The sequence below is a fragment of the Macrotis lagotis genome, chromosome 1 (assembly GCF_037893015.1).
Source record: "Macrotis lagotis isolate mMagLag1 chromosome 1, bilby.v1.9.chrom.fasta, whole genome shotgun sequence".
NCBI classification, from domain to species: domain Eukaryota; kingdom Metazoa; phylum Chordata; class Mammalia; order Peramelemorphia; family Peramelidae; genus Macrotis; species Macrotis lagotis.
Genome location: NC_133658.1, coordinates 829955601 through 829974158, shown reverse-complemented (window position 1 = coordinate 829974158; position 18558 = coordinate 829955601). Strand labels below are relative to the sequence as shown.

The window sequence follows — 18558 nt, the reverse complement described above, 5'->3', positions numbered from 1 at the left end:
TAATGAATGCACAGTTTCAGAATAATTCAAATGATCTTATTTGTTACAATCAAAAATAGTGAATGTGATTCTTTTTATGTATTAACAATTAATAATTGATATGAGTTAACTTTGCATTCCTAAATTTATAACTCATTCAGATTTCCAAAATAATCTTATAATTTTATTGGAATTATGAGAACTTTTCCCATAGCTTCTGACATCTATTATTTTGTTGCAGTACACTTAAAAACCAGCACATTTTCAACTATTATTTCTGTTGCTTTAAGGTTTAGAAAACATTTTTGTCCTAACATTTCTTTGAGGTAGTTAGTGGAAATATAATTATCCTCATGATTATAGAAGGGTAAATAAAAGTCAGAGAAGTTAAGTGATTTGGATCTATTGTGTTCTTTTCAAATAGACAACAAGAAAAGAGCATCTAGGTTTTTGTATATATACAGACTTGTCATGGTACTATCAAAAGCATGCTGATGTGGAAGAGGAGGACCCATATTCCAATCCTCACCATCCCTTTTTTGAGCCTAAGGTTCCTCATCTGTAAATGGGAATCTACCTTGAAGGCTTGGATAGAACAAATATATAGCAATAAACCTTAAAATTTGGTCTGTAAAATAAGGTTAGTCCAGATGGTAATAATAGCAGTAATAATGGTGGTGGTGATGAGAATAGCTTGCATTTATAAAGCACTTTAAGATTTGTGAAGCACTTTACATATGACTCATTGGATCCTTTCAACAACTTTGAGATGGAGGTGCAATGATGATGATGATCTGATCATACATATGTGTAATATTCTAGTTTTTCAAAAAGTTATATATATATATGTGTGTGTGTGTGTGTGTGTGTGTATAATGTTTGTGTATGTGTGTATTCATTTATTTCATTTACATGAGTAGCCACTCACACATTCACATATTTATTTAATATGTGAACCCTTAAATATAACCTTTGTTTTCAGTCGTGTAGTTTCTTCATTCCTACTATTCCTCACCTCTTATTCTTTTGGTCTACAATGTGCTGAATGCACAATTTAAGAATAATTCAAGTAGCTTAAGGCAGCTAGGTGATGTAGTAAATAGAGTACTGGTCTTGGAGGCCAGAGAATGAGAATGAGAATCTGGCCTCAGACACCTCCTTGCCTTGGACCATTATAATTCAAATAACCTTTTTTGTAAAGAAAAATGATGTGAATTGCTTTATATACTGATGTGTGTGTGTGTGTGTGTGTGTGTGTGTGTGTGTGTGTGTGTGTGTGTGTGTGTATGAATACATCTATCCATATGTGTGTGTAAGTGATAATAGCGTTGCTATGCCTATGTATGGAAACAAGAACAGTGTATATGTGCTATAAAATAATAATGTTTGTCCTTCATTTTTGAAGAATATCACAACATCAGGGAGGTGATGATCCATGATAAGCATGTGAATTGGATTTCAGTGAGAGAAGGCTGGGCTGAGTCACCAGCCTCACTTTCTTCTCCAGAGTCATCTGGGTCCAGTGGCCAGAGATGGATCAGGATGACTGGAGATGGCCCTGGATGCTGGGCAATCAGGGTTGAATGACTTTCCCGAGGTCACACAGCTAATAAGAGTCAAGTGTCTAAGGTCAAATTCTTACCTCCTCCTCCTGACTCCAAGGCTAGTGAGTTCTCTATTCACTGCACCATCTAGCTGCCCTGCCATGTATGACTGTGTATATAGCATGACACTATAATTTTTGAAAACAATATATAATGTGACACACACACACACACACACACACACACACACACACACATATGCATATGATTATATTTGGTTTTGTGTCTGACTCTTCATGGTCCTTTTTAGGTGTTTTCATGGCAGAAACACTGGAGTAGTTTGCCATTTCTGTTCCCAGCTTATTTTACAGATGAGAAACTGAGACAAAGAGGGTTAAGTGACTTACCAGGGTCACACAGCTAGTGTCTGAGGCCAGATTTGAACTTAGGTCTTTCTGACTCCACACTTGGGACAGTACAACCTAGCTGTCCCATAAAAATATGTGTGTATGTATGGTATGTGTGTATGACTGTATGTATGTATGTATATAGTTAATTGCTATTCTAAAGGGATTTTGATTTATTGCTGTATAGATTTGTTTATGACACAATTACACTGCTAAATGGTCCTTAAATATAATAAAATAAAAGGCCTGTGAAAAAGTTTAAAGTTGTAAATATTATTTATGTTAGAAACTGACTTTATAGAACTTTGCTGCCACCCAGAGGCTATTGGTTTGCATAGCAGGATTTGACACGAATATTTGATTTTAGGTTAAAAAGTCTTAGATTGAAGCAGCTATTTAAGCAGAAATGAAAATGAATTTTTAAAAGTAAAATGAAATCTAGCAATCCATGTTACATGCATTTAGAATTATATCTGTTCCTTTTGAATATATTAAGGTCTTGTGAAAGTTGTTGGGGAAACAATTTCAGTAATAAAATTATATATTTGTATATATATATATATATATATATTTGTGTGTGTGCATGTGCCCATAGAAAGATAAACACACACACACACACACACACACACACACACACACACAGTATATATTTCTAGCACAAAATTATATTTTGAAATCTGAAAAGTCCTGAGTTTTAGCTGAGGACCAAAGTCAAAACCCACAACCCCTTTCACTGACTCTTTTGAATCTCCCCAGCTCCACTTCACCTAACCCCACCTGGTGAATTGATTTCTGTTCTTTAAAGTCCTCCTTCTCCTTAGTAAAGACCTTTCTTTGTCAAACCTGACACAATCCTTTTATTCAGTCAGTCTAAGCATTTATTAGGGGCCAGAATTATGCTTAATGACATGGATTACAAAAACAAACCCAAGATAGATCCTGCCCTCAAGCAAATAAATACTTCCAGACAAGTTATACTGAGGAGAAATAGGAAATAATGAACAGAAGGCATAAGAGTGAAGAGAGGTTAGGAAAGGCTTCTGGTCGAAGATGGGATTTTATTTGGTAATTGAAGGAATCCAAAGAACCAGAGGTAAAGAGGAAGAGCATTCCAAGCTCTGGGACCACCCAGAGAAAGTGCTTAGAGCTTGGATCAAAGGTATCCTTTGTGGAATGGTCAGGAGGCCTGTGGGTGGAAAAGAAGGGTGAAGGAGTAAGGTGTAAGGAGACTGAAAAGATGACGGGGGAGGGCTAGATTTTGAAGGACTTTGAATGCTCAAGAGAGGATTTTGTATTTGGTCTAGGTAGGGGGACCACTGAAGTTTATTGAAGCAGAAGAATAATATGGTCAGACCTGTACTTTTATTGTGTATTATTTTTGGATTAAAGACTTTTTTATGTCATATCTGTCCACTTGATTCAGTGAATAAAGGGAAAATATCTTTTCTAATTTTATATTTTCCATCATCTATTATAGAACTTTCCATATAACAGGCACTAGTCAAATTGAATCTGTTCTGCTGTAGCTCCCATCTAGCCTAATAATGTTTTTTTGTGGCACCTGCTTAATCTTCCTCTGTGTCTTTATCAACTATACTACCTTCACTCTTTGACTCCTTCCAGCTGCAAAATACCCACAATGAGTAGTGGCCAGTTTTCTGTGAGTTATCTAGAGACTATTAGAAAAATGAAATAAATATATAAAAAAGATGGGAAGTGAAGTTAGGAAAGTTGGCAGATAATTCATTGACCTGTATTTCTAACCTAAAATTGTAATTGTTTTTCTTGAAGGACTTTCGGGCTAAACTTAAATGACTAATATTTTAATACCTATGAAAAAATAAGTTGAAAGCAACTATGTACTCCACTGTTCTGAAATAAAATTAGTGATTGCACAAACATATTTATAGCAGCTCTGTTTCTTGTGATAAAGAATTGGAAGTCGAAGGGGTGGATGTCCATCAATTGAGGAATGGCTAAATAAATTATGGTATATGCATGTTATGGAACACTATTGTTCTGTTAGAAACCAGGAGGGATGGGATTTCAGAGAGGCCTGAAAAGACTTGCATGAATTAATGCTGAGTGAGATGAGCAGAACCAGAAGAACATTGTACACCCTAGCAGAAACATGGGGGTGATGGTCAACCTTGATGGACCTGCACATTTCATCAGTGCAACAATCAGGGACAATTTTAGGTATTTGTAATGGAGAATACCATTTGTGTGCAGAGAAAAGACTGTGGAGTTTAAACAAAGACCAAAGATTTTTTAAAAATAGTTGTGTATACTAATTATTTCAGAGCAATTAGCAAAAACATGAATATAGTACAAATTAGAATAGTTAAGTACAAAATACCTTGAGTATAGATAATATCATAAGATTTAGAACTTAGTGAAAAGACAAGTGGTTTCTAGACCCTCCAATCATCTTTGATTTCTTTCTGTCCTACCTGTTAATTGAAAAAAAAATCTATTCAAGCACAGAATTGGAGAAAGGCATAGTCAGATAACATTTTTGGTGAAAAATATCTGAGAGTGAATATGATAGTTAAGAAAAGATTATTTTTATTTTAGGATTTATTAATAGTAACAGAGTTTACAAAATAAAGGAAGTATTTGTATATCAAATATTGTATTCAGTTCTTATTGCCCAAGAAAGAACTTTGATAAATGAATTTGTCCAGGTAATATCAACCAGGATGTTGAAGGACCTGGAGAACATGCCATGTGAAGAATGGTGGAAGAAACCAGGGATATTCAGTTGGAAAAGAGAATATTTAATAGGAATACAATAATTTGAAAGGTTGTAAAATTCAAAACCTTACCAAGAAATGATAGGTAGAAACTAGTATTGCATATAATTGGAAAATAAAATATTTATATTAAAACAAAAAACAAAAAAAAAGAAATAAAATTGGTGTGCTATTAGAGTCCAAATACCATGGTAAAGGGGGTTTTTTGTGCTAATGCACAGTAACTACTTAATGTGATTCTTTCTGCTTTTGGATAAGTGGTCAGTTCTTCGCCGTCTTATCCAAAATTGCAACTGGTTAAGCCTCTTTTGGAGTGTTGAACTTTAGAGTTCTTTGAGAGTAGAAAGTAAGGAGTTTCACTAGACCTTGAAAAATATTTTTATTTTGATTTAAATATTAATTAATTATAAACTTATGAAAATATTTAACTTTCTTGACTTTTTTTTATTCCAGTCAAAGGTTAGAAATAAGAGCCCAAGTTGCAGATGCCTTCTTATCTAAATTCCAGTTGACTTCAGATGAAATGAGTCTTCTTCGAGGCACAAGAGAAGGACCTGTTACAGAGGTAATCCTATTTCAGTGAATTAAAGCACAATAGTAATATCTAATAGAGTAGAAAAAGTTCCCCCCAGAAAATCCAGCAAGACAATTCATTGAAAAAATTCGTTATGTGCACTGTCCCATAGCATATAATATGGTCCTCTGTAAAAGATTTAGAGGTATCTTTTTGTATTTCTTCTTGTCTCTGGAGGGAGCTAGGAGTCACAGAAGAAAAAGTTGGGTCTGGTGTCATCATGATCTACCTGATCCAACTGTAAATACTTATTAGCTATATGACCCTGGACAAGTCACTTCATCTCTTATCACTTCAATTTCCTCAACAAATAGAAATAATAATAATAATAGCAACTATCTCGCCAGGGCCATTATGAGCATGAAATGAGGAAATATTTATAAAAATGCAAAGTGCCTGGCACATAGTAGACCCCTGATAGATGCTCCTCCCCTTCCCAACATGGTCTGGCTCCAGTTTAGTTTCACATTATTCCTCTCCACAGTTTGTGTGGGAGCCAACTTAACTCTTCCCAAGCACAACAAGCCCTTGGTCGCCTTCATGCTTTTGTGTAGACTGTCATCCTCTGTGCCTGGCTTGTACTCCCTGCTCATCACTACCTCTCAGAAGCCTAGCTTCTTTCAGGGCTCAGTTCAAGTGCAACTCTTCCATGAGGCCTTGCAGAGTCTTTAGTCCCACCTGAAATTACTTTATAATTATTTTGAATATATTCTTATTGACTTATCCTTGTAGTCATTGTTTTCCCCAGTAGGATCTGTTTGTTGAGTGCATCTCCTGCTTCAGTTTTGTTTTCTGGGATGCTCAATGTTTAATACTGTGTCTCCTGTAGTAATTGTACTATAACTATTTATTGAATTGAATTGGATTATATCAACTAGATTATCTTTTAGTCTAGTTGTTTTTCAGAGTATTTAATTCAAAATTGTTATTTTTGTGGGTCATGAATTCTTTGTAATTTGGTAAAGTCTATAGATTCCTTCTCAGAACAATGTTCCTAAGAGCATGAAATAAAATACATAGGATTATAAAAGAAACCAATTATATTGAAATATATCTAAACATTAAAAAAAAGCAACAACTAAGATCATGGTCCCTAAGTAAAGTACCTGTGAAAGTTCACAGTCTTTTTTTTCACATAGTCTGCAGGAATATTTTGGCATATTAACAGTTTTTTATTTAAATAATGGTATTATTTTTCTTCATAATCATTACTTTTTATCCTCTTCTCTCTTCTCTTCTGTCTCCTGATCTTTTTTCTCATTTAGCTGCAGCTACCAGACAGTATTTTGTCTCCCTGGTGCATAATTTATTCTAGTTTTGAGTCCTTGTTCTTTCTTTTCCTAAATATAACCTCTATGATTAGAGAATAGTGAATTTAGGTTAGACAGAGAATTAAATATGATCTAGTCTAATTCCCAGTGATTATAGACAAGGAAATTGAGGCCCAGAGATATTACCTTGCCTAAGATTTTGCTGGTAGTAGGGGTTCACTCAGATACTCTTGAATCTAAATCCAGAGCCCTTTTCACTGAAGTTGGCTGCTTTTTGAAACTCTGGTTTCCCTGATCTTTAATAATTTCCTTTTGTGCTAAGAAGATCCATTTTTCTTCCCTTTGTACTTTGAAAAAATATCAATATTTTCTAAGCATTAATGATATTCTAAAACACAGAAATTCTCAAAGTGAGGTCCAAGGGGGCAGGGGTCCTTAAGACCTTTTCATAGGGTCTCCAAGAACTTTTCAAGGGGTCAGTCAGGTGAAAATATTTTCATAATATTAATATTCTAAAAAATTATAAGGCAAATATTGATAAATGTAACATAAACAAAATATCTTTTGCAAATACTCAGTTTATGAGTTTAAAGGAATTCTGAGATCAAAAAGTTTTTAAAAATCATTGCTGTAACAGATTTACTAAGTATTAATTTTCACAAATATATTTATTTTTAATATTTTTAATTATGGGATTTTAAAAAAATATGTTACAAATAATTTTGTAATGAATTCAGAGATATATACTGAGAGCTGACACATGCACATACTTTACAATAGAGAAAGAAATATAGTACAAAATCCCTGTCCTCAAAATAATTTTCTTACAATGTAATTGACTATCAATTATTTTATGGATTCAAGACAACTTTTTTTAATGACTTAGATAAAATCTTTTTGTTAGCACATATGTAAAGAGCTCTTTGTGAATTATAGGATAATTTTTTTTATCTACTGTCTTGTTCTGTTTTCTCAGTGATTTAGAAACTCTGAGAGTATTTCAAGAAATGCTCAGAGAACAATATAAATGATGTAAAATACCAGTGAAGAAAGATAAAAAGCAAATAAAATAAATTGACTATAGAAGATATTAAGTAAGGAGTTATATCTGTCTTGAAATATATGTAGCAAGTTATCAGCTGCTTTTACTATCTACTGAGACCAGTACCACAATAAAAAAAAAAAAAGATTTAAATAGCAGCCAAAGAAATTAGAGAATCCTCTTGACAGAAAAAAATCAATTGTAAATCTCAAATCAAATTATCATAAAATATCTAATGTAAACTAGAAATGATAGAATTACCTACCTAAAGTTTTTAAATTTTATTTTTTTAAAATTATCAAGTCTTTATTTTTTCTCCTTAATTGCCCCTCCCCAACAAAAAAAAGAAAAAAAATTTTTTTGTGTGAGGGGTGGTTTGCAAGACCATGGGTTTAATTTACTTTCCCATGGTCACACACTTAAGTATTAAGTGCCTGAGGTCAAATTTGATCTCAAGTCCTCCTGACTGACTCTAGGACTGGTTCTCCATCCTCTGTATCATCTAGATGCTCCCATAAACAATGCTATTATAACAAATAAGCTTATTCAAGCAAAGAAAATTTCAATATTAGTCATATTCAAAAATGCCATATTCATTCTGCATATTAGTCCATTAGTCTATTTCTTTATGAGAAGGTAGTATTTTTCATCAATGGTTTTCTGGAATCACATAGATAACTATTCTTAAGAAATGCAGCAAAATACCAAAATCAGTTGCTGACACATTTATTTCAAGTAATATTTCACATTGTAGAACTGCAGTATGTAAAAAAAGAATTTGAGTGGATTTTTCTTTCAGTCCCTCCTTCCATCTGGGAAAAATTGCACTTCCTATGATCCCCTTTGCTGATAAGGAGCACAAGGACATTAAGTTTGGATCAATTTCTATTTTCCCTCTCTAGGAAGATTTTTTTTTTTTGCATTGTCTCATCATGTGAATAGAAAACAAATTGCTCAAGCCCCCTTTCTACCATTAAAACTTTCTAGATTCATTTTTTTAAATTAACCCAAGACTGCTTTGACACATCTTTCCCAGGGATTATTATTTAGGAAAGAAAAAATAAAAAAAATTAGGATTTTAAAGACATTTTGTCACAAATTAAAGTATAACTTTCTCTACCAGAAATGTTTCATATGTTTTCACTGAGGTTTTGTTTAAAACCATAAGATCAGTGAGAGCTGGATGGGATCTCAGTGGTCATCTAGTCTAATCTCATTTTGCAGACAACAAAACTGAGACCAAGGTACTTAAGTGACTTCCCAAGTTCATACAAAGTAGTAAACATTAGGAATAAAACCCAGGTTCTCTAACTATAGAAACTGTCCAATGCTTTTTCTAGACGAGTGATTTTAAAATTTCATTTATTTTTCTTATTATTTTTAATCTATTAGTTATTCAGCCATTTCTCTCCTAATTTGGTTAACAGGTGCCTTAATATAACAACCATACCCCAAATTATTGTCCTTTTTTTTTAATTTAAGAGATTAAGAAGTTGATCAAGTGTTTAAGAATTCCTCTCTGAAACCTTTTCTTGCTAATCCCACCCCACTCTTATTTATACTCTCCTATGATAACTTATGTATCCAGTTTGAACTGGATGATTTTTTTTATTCTGATTGTAATTTTATTATGTTATTTTCTCAGTGTTTTATTTTTCCAATTAAATTGTAAATTTCAAATGGATAAAGAACTTTTCTAAATCCCTTAAAAGTTAAATTCTTGCCTATGACCTAAAAAAGAAAAATTCTAAACTAGTGTCTCTGCATTCCCCTCAGCTTATAGTGACATGTGACTTTTGCAGAGTTCCTGAATTTTCTCTAGTATTGAATAGTGTGTGTGGGTGTGTTAAAAAAATAAGTCTATATATCGTCTTTTACATTATAGGCCTTTAGCTGTTTGAAGAGTATTTGTATGTTCTTTCCCTTTTTCTCATTCATCTTCTTACCATGATAGAATAACATCTCTTTGTTGGCTAGAACTGAACCTGTCTCTGAAAAAGAGAGCTAAGTATATGTGAATGAAAGTTTTAAAAAGACATTGCTTGTTGAAATATGTAATCCTCTTACATTTAAGGGAAAACTCTGACAGCTTACCTTCTTTGCTTCTCAGCAAGAAAATGTTGAGTATAGAAAAGAGAGAGCTACTAGCAACATTCTTCAAAGAGCTATGCTGTCTGTTTCATCAGCTGAAAGCTGTGGAGATAATTTGAAAATTATAAAGACACAAGACATTTTCATAGATTGAGAAAATTTTAACTATCATCATTAAGTAACCAGTCAGCAAATCTGTACTGTGCGCCTGCTTTATAACCAAACTTTATATCAAGCACAAATCTTGTTCTTGAGTTTAATTGGGGGAAAGTGGCAAACAATGCTACAATAACCAACAAAATAGGTGCTGTATTGTATGGTAATAATTGCATTTCTGAGGCTCTACAATATGTCAGGGCTTGATGGGGCCAGAATAGGAACTTGCCCAGGAATTTGCTATCTATAAGTAGGACTTATATAGAGATAGGGACCAGTATTTCCTTTGTAAATCTGGCCGACCACTTTCTGTAATGGTGTCAAACATCTTTGGAAAGCACATCTCCTTTTTTATAACTTACAACCAAACTACCCCTGTTTTACATGTAATTAAATGATATTTACTTATGTTTAGAGGTCTCTTGTTAGAAAAAAAAAGCCTTTAAAAATGGATCCCTTCTTTTTTAATTTTCTTCAGTTAAATGTAAAGATAAATTTCAACATTAATTTTTTGTAAAATTTTGAGTTCTACATTTTTCTCTCTCCTTCCCTTCCCTCCCCCTTCCCAAGACAACAAGTGATCTGATAAAGGCTATACATGTTCAATCATAGTAAATGTATTTTAGATGGATCACTTCTAATTAAGATCCAGTAAGCACTGGAAATTTCAGTCTATCTGTCCTCATTGAAAAACCACCTGATCCAGACTGTGATGCACAATTGAGTAAATAACCTATAGAGTTGATCCAACTTAATGGGATATCTTTTTGATAGGCTTTGGCCATTATGTTGGGACCATCAGTAAAAAAAGAGAGTGAATTGGATTCCACTGGAGAAATTTCACTGTTTTTAAGGACCCCTAATTTTTTTTTTCTGAAGTAAAGACCCTTGTTTTATAACAGAATTATAGCTTTGAACTCAGAGGATCTGGATATAAATCTTGCCTATGATGCTACCTCTGTATCACTGGGCAGATCACTAAACTTTCCTGAACTTCAATCTCTTCCAAAATAAAATGAGAGAACTGGATTCTGTAGCATCTGAGGTCCCTCACAGCTCCCTATCTTTGATCCTAAGTAGAATGTTCTGAGACTATGACTGCCAACATTGGGATATCATAGTCTTTGAAGAATTAAGATGAAAGTTACCTCAAGCATTTGGAGGGATGGGGGTGGGGGACAGGAAGAGATTACATATTACCAACCAAGAATTTGTACAAGAGTGCACAGGAATTTGAGATGTTATCAGAGACATGTATGACTAGAAATGATGGTGACCCAGTCATATGTAGATTGAAAGTTAGCCTATGAACTGCTTAAATAGTTCTCTCAAAAAAAGAGAAATACCCCTGGCATTTTGGTCCCTCATAAGTAAAAGTTTCATAGGAGAACATGGACAAGAATCATAGTAGATGGAAGGACTTAGATGGGTTGCAGTCTTAATTGTTCAAAGAACACACACTGAAGAGATCACAAATCCATTGAACTGTCAAAGTATAATGATTATGTCATCTAAAAGTTCTCAACGGCTAGTGGGCCTTTTTCCTGATATGTTGTATAGGGGGATTCATTTTTGGTTATGTTTGGGTTAAATGACTTCTAACTTTGAAATTCTCTGATTCTCTGAGTTCAGATAAGAGAGAGATAATTTTTTTTTTCTGAAGTAGACAGAATGATTTCATGAAGAAGATCAGAGAATGTTTTAAGTATGGCCTCCAAAGTCACATTTTAGCTTGAGTATGAGAAATTTTGGCAAGAAAAAGCATACTTTAACCATAATCTTTATTTTAAGGATTTTTTCAAGGCATTAGGAAGAGTAAAACAAATTCATAATGATGTCAAAGTCCTCTTGCGTACAAATCAACAAACTGCAGGGTAAGTAAATTTAGTAATAAAAGACTTTTATATGTTTTTGACAGTCTTAATTTTTTCACTCATTCTTAATGCTTCAAAAAATAATATTTAGGATAACATTGGAGTTAATGGTAGATGATATTGTTCCTGTTTTTGGAGAGATGAAGCCAATGTATTATCTCTTGAAATGTTTAAGATTTGAATTTTATTTGGGTAAAACAAAATGATTTTATGATTGATGTGAGAATATTTTACAAATTAGAAAGTACTCCCAGTCATGTAAAGTGGTAAAAAACATGGTTTTACTGAATCACAATTAATCATCTTTTTAGTTAGATCTTTAAATATGGCTGTTGCTTCATACTTATCCAATCTTATTGAATGTTTTAAAATTTTTAGCCTAGAAATTATGGAACAGATGGCCTTGCTTCAAGAAACTTCCTATGAACGACTTTACAGATGGGCTCAAAGTAAGTTACTTGCTTTTCAGATAGCCAGGGTTCATGGAAACTATTATTTCGGATTCCATTTATCCTGAACTGAAAATTATGTCTGTGATAAACTCTTAAGAATTTTTCTTTAGATTTTCTCCTATAATAAATAATTTAAAAATGCTGAAATCCAGTAAACTATATAGTCAATATATATAGAGAGTCTATATATATATATATATGTATATATATATATATATATATATATAGAGAGAGAGAGAGAGAGAGAGAGAGAGTCTATATATATAGAGTCTATATATCTATACACACACACACACACACACACACACACACACACAGATTTTATCTTATGCTATCTTCCTTTTGGGGAAGGTACGTAAGTATAACAGGGTTCTATTTACATTATTTAATCATGTATAGATTTAGATATATTTGTGTATATATATCTGTATATCTATATATGTGTGTGTATGTGTATATATATGTATATGTATATATATATATATCTATATATATATCTATATATGCATATAATGTTGATTCCTAAGGAATTGCACCAAGTTACAAATGGCTTAATGTTAGACCAGAAAGCCAAGGCTACTATATGTGCCATTTCTGAATACTATCTTTTCAAAGGTCAGAGATCTTTTGGCATTGCATTATCCACTTGAAGAAACCAGCCTTGTTGATAGAGAGGTATGAAAAAATTGATAAGATGCTAAAATCGTAGTTAAGAAATCCCAAGTTCAAATATTGTTTATGACAGGGGGAACCTGGTCCTGTTAATGCCCCCTCACTGTCCATATAACTTTCTTATTAAGCCTGTGAATTCAGGTGAAAGAAGACTTCTTTGAATCCATCCTGATTTAAAAAAACTGAAAATTGTTTAGATTTTCCTACTCCCTATAATCTTTCAGTGTCCATATCAGGAGGGGATAGAAATACCCTGTAAAAGGATAAGAGGCAAAGAATTATGTTTAATTTCAACAAAAACTCCACCTTCAGCAAGAAATCTTTCAAAGACCCTTTAATAGCAGTACCTTCCTTCTCAGATTATCTCCTGTTTTTCCTATGTGTATTTATTTGTGCATGTTCACTCCCCTAATAGATTGTAAGCTCCTTAAGGACTGATTTTATCTTTCTTTGTATCCCCCTCCTCTCTCCCCAGTGCTTAATATAATCAATGACACATAGTATTTAGTAAGTGCTTGTTAGATCATGGTAAGACTTTGATACTGCAAAGCACATGCAGATAGCTCTGTAAATCTATAAATTGAATAATCAACATCATCTGGCACATATATAGAGTTTCAACCCATTTTTCTATAGTTCTTTATGTTTTATATAGTTTGTCCTCTACAGCAGCCTATGGTATAGGAAATGGAAGGACTTATCTACTTTGTATGACTGTTGTGAAGCTCAAATGAAATAATGAAAACTTTAAAGTTCTATCTCTGTCTATCTGTATTATCATTAGAGATGCATAATGGTTCAAGGAAACTAGCCTTGCATTGGAGTCAGGGGACTTGAATTTATCTCCTAATTCGGCTAAGTATTATCTGAGACTGTGGGCAAATCTCTTAATCTCTCTGAAGTATAGACTTTCCATATGTAAAAGAGAAGGTTGGATAAGATGGCATGTATGAGATCATCCAGCTTTAAGTTTTAAAGTCTATCTATAGTACCTATTCTCATTTTACATTGGGAAAAATGAGGCATAAAATGGTAAAGTGATTTGCCTATGGTAACAGCTAATAATAGTTTGAGGCTTTTATTATATTAAACTTCTCATATGCCTGCTTAGACATTTCATGAGAAGGACCACATCGTTTATTTTTTTCTTTTTAACTCTGCAAGCGTGCAAAAAAAAAAAAAAATCAAATGCTAACTCTGTACTAGACCATGCTGGAAACAACAATGTCAGACATTCTTTTGAAAAAGTTACTTAGTAAATATTGGCTGATGTGAATTGAATTAAAAAGAAATAATATAAGATCTTGCCAAGTTAATAAGTAAAACATTTTATAACCATATTTTTATCACCATTTGGCAGTTGAAAATTATTCACATATCTGTGAAACCCATATTGTTTAAAAGTTCTTCTGTTTTGAAGGCAGGAACTTCAATTCATTCAAAATACTATGCAAGGAATTGCAATGCTTTGTGATTTCTGCATCTGGTAAATTTCCATTTGAAATTTCCCCATATGACTAGCTTTCAAATGAAAGCTTGGAATAAACTTCATAGTGTTTGTGGCAATTAAAACTTCTGTGATAATTCCATGATCTTGATTGCAAAGTTTAAAAGTTTAGTTTATTTGAAAGTATTAACTTGTTTTTGAACTTTTCATGTGTTATCAACTTAGTAATTACTTGAAATCCTTGAAATTAGGCATTTAGAGTTATAATATTCTGTGACTTTTTGCATGAACAAAGAACATATTAACCTAGTTCATCTTCAAAATAGCTATTTTATATATATATATATATGTAAACATATATTTTATTTATTATATATAATATTGATTCATTGATTATTTTTAGGTGAATGCAGGACTTTGACTCAAGAATCATGTGAGATAGCTCCAGTACTTACCCAAGCAATGGAAGCCCTGCAGGACAGACCTGTATTATATAAGTAAGTGACATTTTCCTGACTTTCTCAAATATTGAATTTCTTTCCCTTTTGAGTTAGTTGGTTTTTCATTCTTTTCACTCATACCACTACTAGATATCTCTCAATATTTTAAAGGCATTGTAATTATATTGCTGTCAGTCCTTTCCACAAATACTGATTACATTTCCTTATAACTTAGAAGGTGATCTTTAATATTGTCTTTGTTGCTTAGAAATTCATCCCCAGCTAGTGATGAACCTGTTTGAACATAGCTAAGCTGATCCTAAAACAGCTGAGATAGAGTTATAGATGGTTTATACCGAACTCAGGTAAACAGGACCTGCCAAATCTTTTGTGAGCATTTTGATACCATCAATAGATGTAAGAAATATTTCCATGCCAAATAATGTTTGATGCTAGAAGCTTAGAATAATACTTCTGTAGATAAGAGTTTTTTTATGAGGAAAGTATGTTTGAAATCTAATGTGTTGTCTCAGAAGTACCTCATTTTAATATCGTTTTACCTATAATATGATTCCATAGGATCAGCTATAACAATAACTTGTAAGTGAAGTATTCATGTATATCAAACTAATGCCCATCAATAATTAATAGAAAATTATTTGGATAGTAGTGGTGACCTCATTAGGACCTTTTAGAATATAAAACACATGTTATTTGAACTTAGTAACATATAATTAAGCTCATTGGGTGTCTTAAAAATTGTAGTACTGTTTTAAGCTATGAAAGCTTAAAGTTAAGCTGATAAAATTTAAAATGTTACTGACACTTTTGAGACACTTTGTATTTACTCTCTCTTTCCTAAATTAACTTACAAAGAATTTTTATTCTAAAATCTGGGATAGGAACCTAATGAGGATAGGTATTCTCTCTTAATTAAATTACTACCAATTTATTGGATGTTAATAGACATCTGGATAAGAAGAGTCTTATTAAGTTCTAAATTTAAGGAGGAGAATATTTCATATACATATATATATATATATATATAATAGTTTGAATTCTTGAAGTAGAGGTGAAAAAATGGTAAAGAAAGAAGTGAAGAAACTGCTTCTAAGAAATAAAGGGGGAAGAAAGGTGAAATGAGATAATTTGCACTAAAGGTTGGTAACAGGTTTTCAGAATAACAATTAGGATAAAGATTTCTAATGAAAGAAAAAGTTCCTCTTTAATGTATGCTTTATCCTCTCAAAATGGTATCTCTCAATGTCCTTGAACAATCTAGAGTTATATAGATTAGTTTGTAATAGAGATAGATTTGGAATACATATCCAGTCCCTATCTCTCACCTGAGCTTCAGTCATGCATCACCAATTAATTTCCTTTTTGGCGTTTCAAACTGGTTTTGGAGACATCTCAAACTTAAACATGTCTAAAAATTCTTTACCCCTAAATGCTATCCTTGTTTATACCTTCCCATTTCTTTTGAAATCACCATAGTAGTCTAGAGTTTGTAATCTTGGCATTAACTTGAGCTCCTCAGTCTTTCTCATTCTACTTATCCAATCAGTTGGCACATCTTCCTGTTTCTACTTTCATAGTCCCTTTTGTATGCTATCCATTCCCTCTACATATATCTACCACTTTAGATCATGCCCTTATCATTGCTTTCCTAGTTTATTGTAACAATATCCCAACTCCTCTCCCCACTGCAATCCATACACATTATTGCCAAGATAATTTTCCTTAAACTCTATGATTTCCTTACTATTGCTTCTAGGTTAAAACATAAACTCCTTTGTTTAATTTTTAAAGCCCTATATACACTAAGACCCAATTTATCTTTCCAATCTCATTCAGTATTACTCTCCTGAATATAGTCTGCAATGTAGCCCATCTTACTTTCTCTTTGTTCCTCATATCCAGTATCCATCTATTGTCTCTGTGTTCTCATACTGGTTATCTTCCTTGCCTGGAATATACTCCTTTATCTCCATCTCTTTGAGTCTCTCTTTCTTTAAGATGTAATTCAAGGGGCGCCTAGGTGGCGCAATGGATAAAGCACTGTCCCTGGAGTTAGGAGTACCTGGGTTCAAATCTGGTTTTAAGCACTTAATAATTACCTAGCTGTGTGGCCTTGGGCAAGCCACTTAACCCCATTTGCCTTGCAAAAAAAAAAAACCTAAATATAAAAAAAAAGGTGTAATTCAAGCCCATCTTCAGTATTAAAGGCTTTCCTGATTCCCGACTACTAGTGCCCTTCCTCCTTTACTGCCTTGTGTTGTAACTACTTTGAGTATATCTGTATTAAATAACATCATAATTATGCTGTATATATTTACATAAATATTTGTCTCCTTCATTAGATTAGAAAACACTTTAAGATGGTTTTTATAGTGCCTAACAGTGCCTGTAATATTATATATATATATATACATATATGTGTGTGTGTGTGTGTGTGTGTGTGTGTGTGTGTGTGTGTGTGTGTTTCAGGTTATCTGAATGACTGACCTCAAGAGTGATGATTAATGTCAACTTGGGCATCTCTAGGGAATGAGCTAGGACTCTATTTTGGTTCTGTTCCATTCAGTGGTTGTGGTAATGATATGGAGAAGGCTTAGATGCTTCTCTCATACCAAGATCTCTTTTAAGTGAATTTATTTTCTATTTCTATTTTTTATGAAGTGCTACTATTCATAATTACTTCCCTTTAAGATTTTACAAATGTATTTCCATTTTAAACTCATGTCACCTTGGCTGTCATCTTTCTTTTCTAGGAAAGTCAAGGATTTGGATGACTCAAGTGATTTTTAGGCTCTTCTGAAACCTTTGTTGAAGTTTGATTTTTGTTGGTTAAATTTCTGTATTAGAACATATATGTCGGTGCCCTTTCATCCATTTTTAATTGTCACCAATTTGAATAGGTCAGTGTTGTGTTTTTCTTGAGATGTTTCCACTGAAAATAGTTTGACCTTACAATCTACATGGATGGCACAATGGGTAGAGAAGCACTGGCCCTGAAAGTCAGGAGGACCTGAGTTCAAATGTGACCTCAGATACTTACTAATTTTGTGACCTTGGGTAAATGACTTAACCCTGGTTGCCTTGCATCCAGGACCATCTCCGGTTGTCCTGATTCATATCTGCCTCCTGGGCCCAGATGGTTCCAGAAGAGAAAGTGAGCCTGGTGACTTAGCACAGAACCCCCTCACTCAAAGTCAATCCATGTGCTTGTCATGGCATCACCTCCTTGATGTCATGGTTTTCTTCAAAAATGACAAAAAAAAATAAAACAACAGTAAAACATTTATAATCCTCATGGGAAAAACAAAGTGGATTAATATTGACTAGCTAATACATGTAGTTAATTAGATGAACAACTTATACAATGTGGCCATCAGACAGTATAATTGAACAGTGAGTTAGATTCAGAATTCATTAGGAGAGTGAACTGGATATCCTTTAGGAAACTGAGAGCTCCTTTATTGTCTCCAGATTTCTCCCAAACTAAACTTACATCTTTTTAACACCAACATTAAACAGGCATTGTTGTTTATCTGTGTATCATGGAACATTATGATCTATGAAGAATTAAAAATATTATACAGTGGACAAAAAAGTATATAGTAGCTATGAGAAGGTTTCAAACAAATATGGAACTTAGAAGAATTAAAATCATGCTTCAGGAAAGTATAATCAAAAAAGAAAATAGACATCTTGTAATTAAGGTAAAGGATAATAGGTAGACAACCTAGATTCTATATTGGCATCCTCATACTCTCAAAAGAAAGCAAGAATGCACAAACTTGGGTGCATCTTGTGGCAGACTGTTAGGAAAATATGAACAAGAGTCATA

At 33.1% G+C, this 18558-nt stretch overlaps 1 protein-coding gene across 1 annotated transcript in view; it reads left to right on the top strand.

The window, feature by feature from the left end:
- Positions 1 to 18558, top strand: part of COG6 (component of oligomeric golgi complex 6) — a 122975-nt gene that overhangs the window by 19619 nt on the left and 84798 nt on the right. Inside the window, exons 5-8 of the mRNA XM_074217222.1 lie at positions 5140 to 5251; positions 11612 to 11694; positions 12073 to 12143; positions 14669 to 14762. Coding sequence (XP_074073323.1) covers positions 5140 to 5251; positions 11612 to 11694; positions 12073 to 12143; positions 14669 to 14762 — 360 coding nt within the window. The remainder of the gene's footprint in view (positions 1 to 5139; positions 5252 to 11611; positions 11695 to 12072; positions 12144 to 14668; positions 14763 to 18558) is intronic.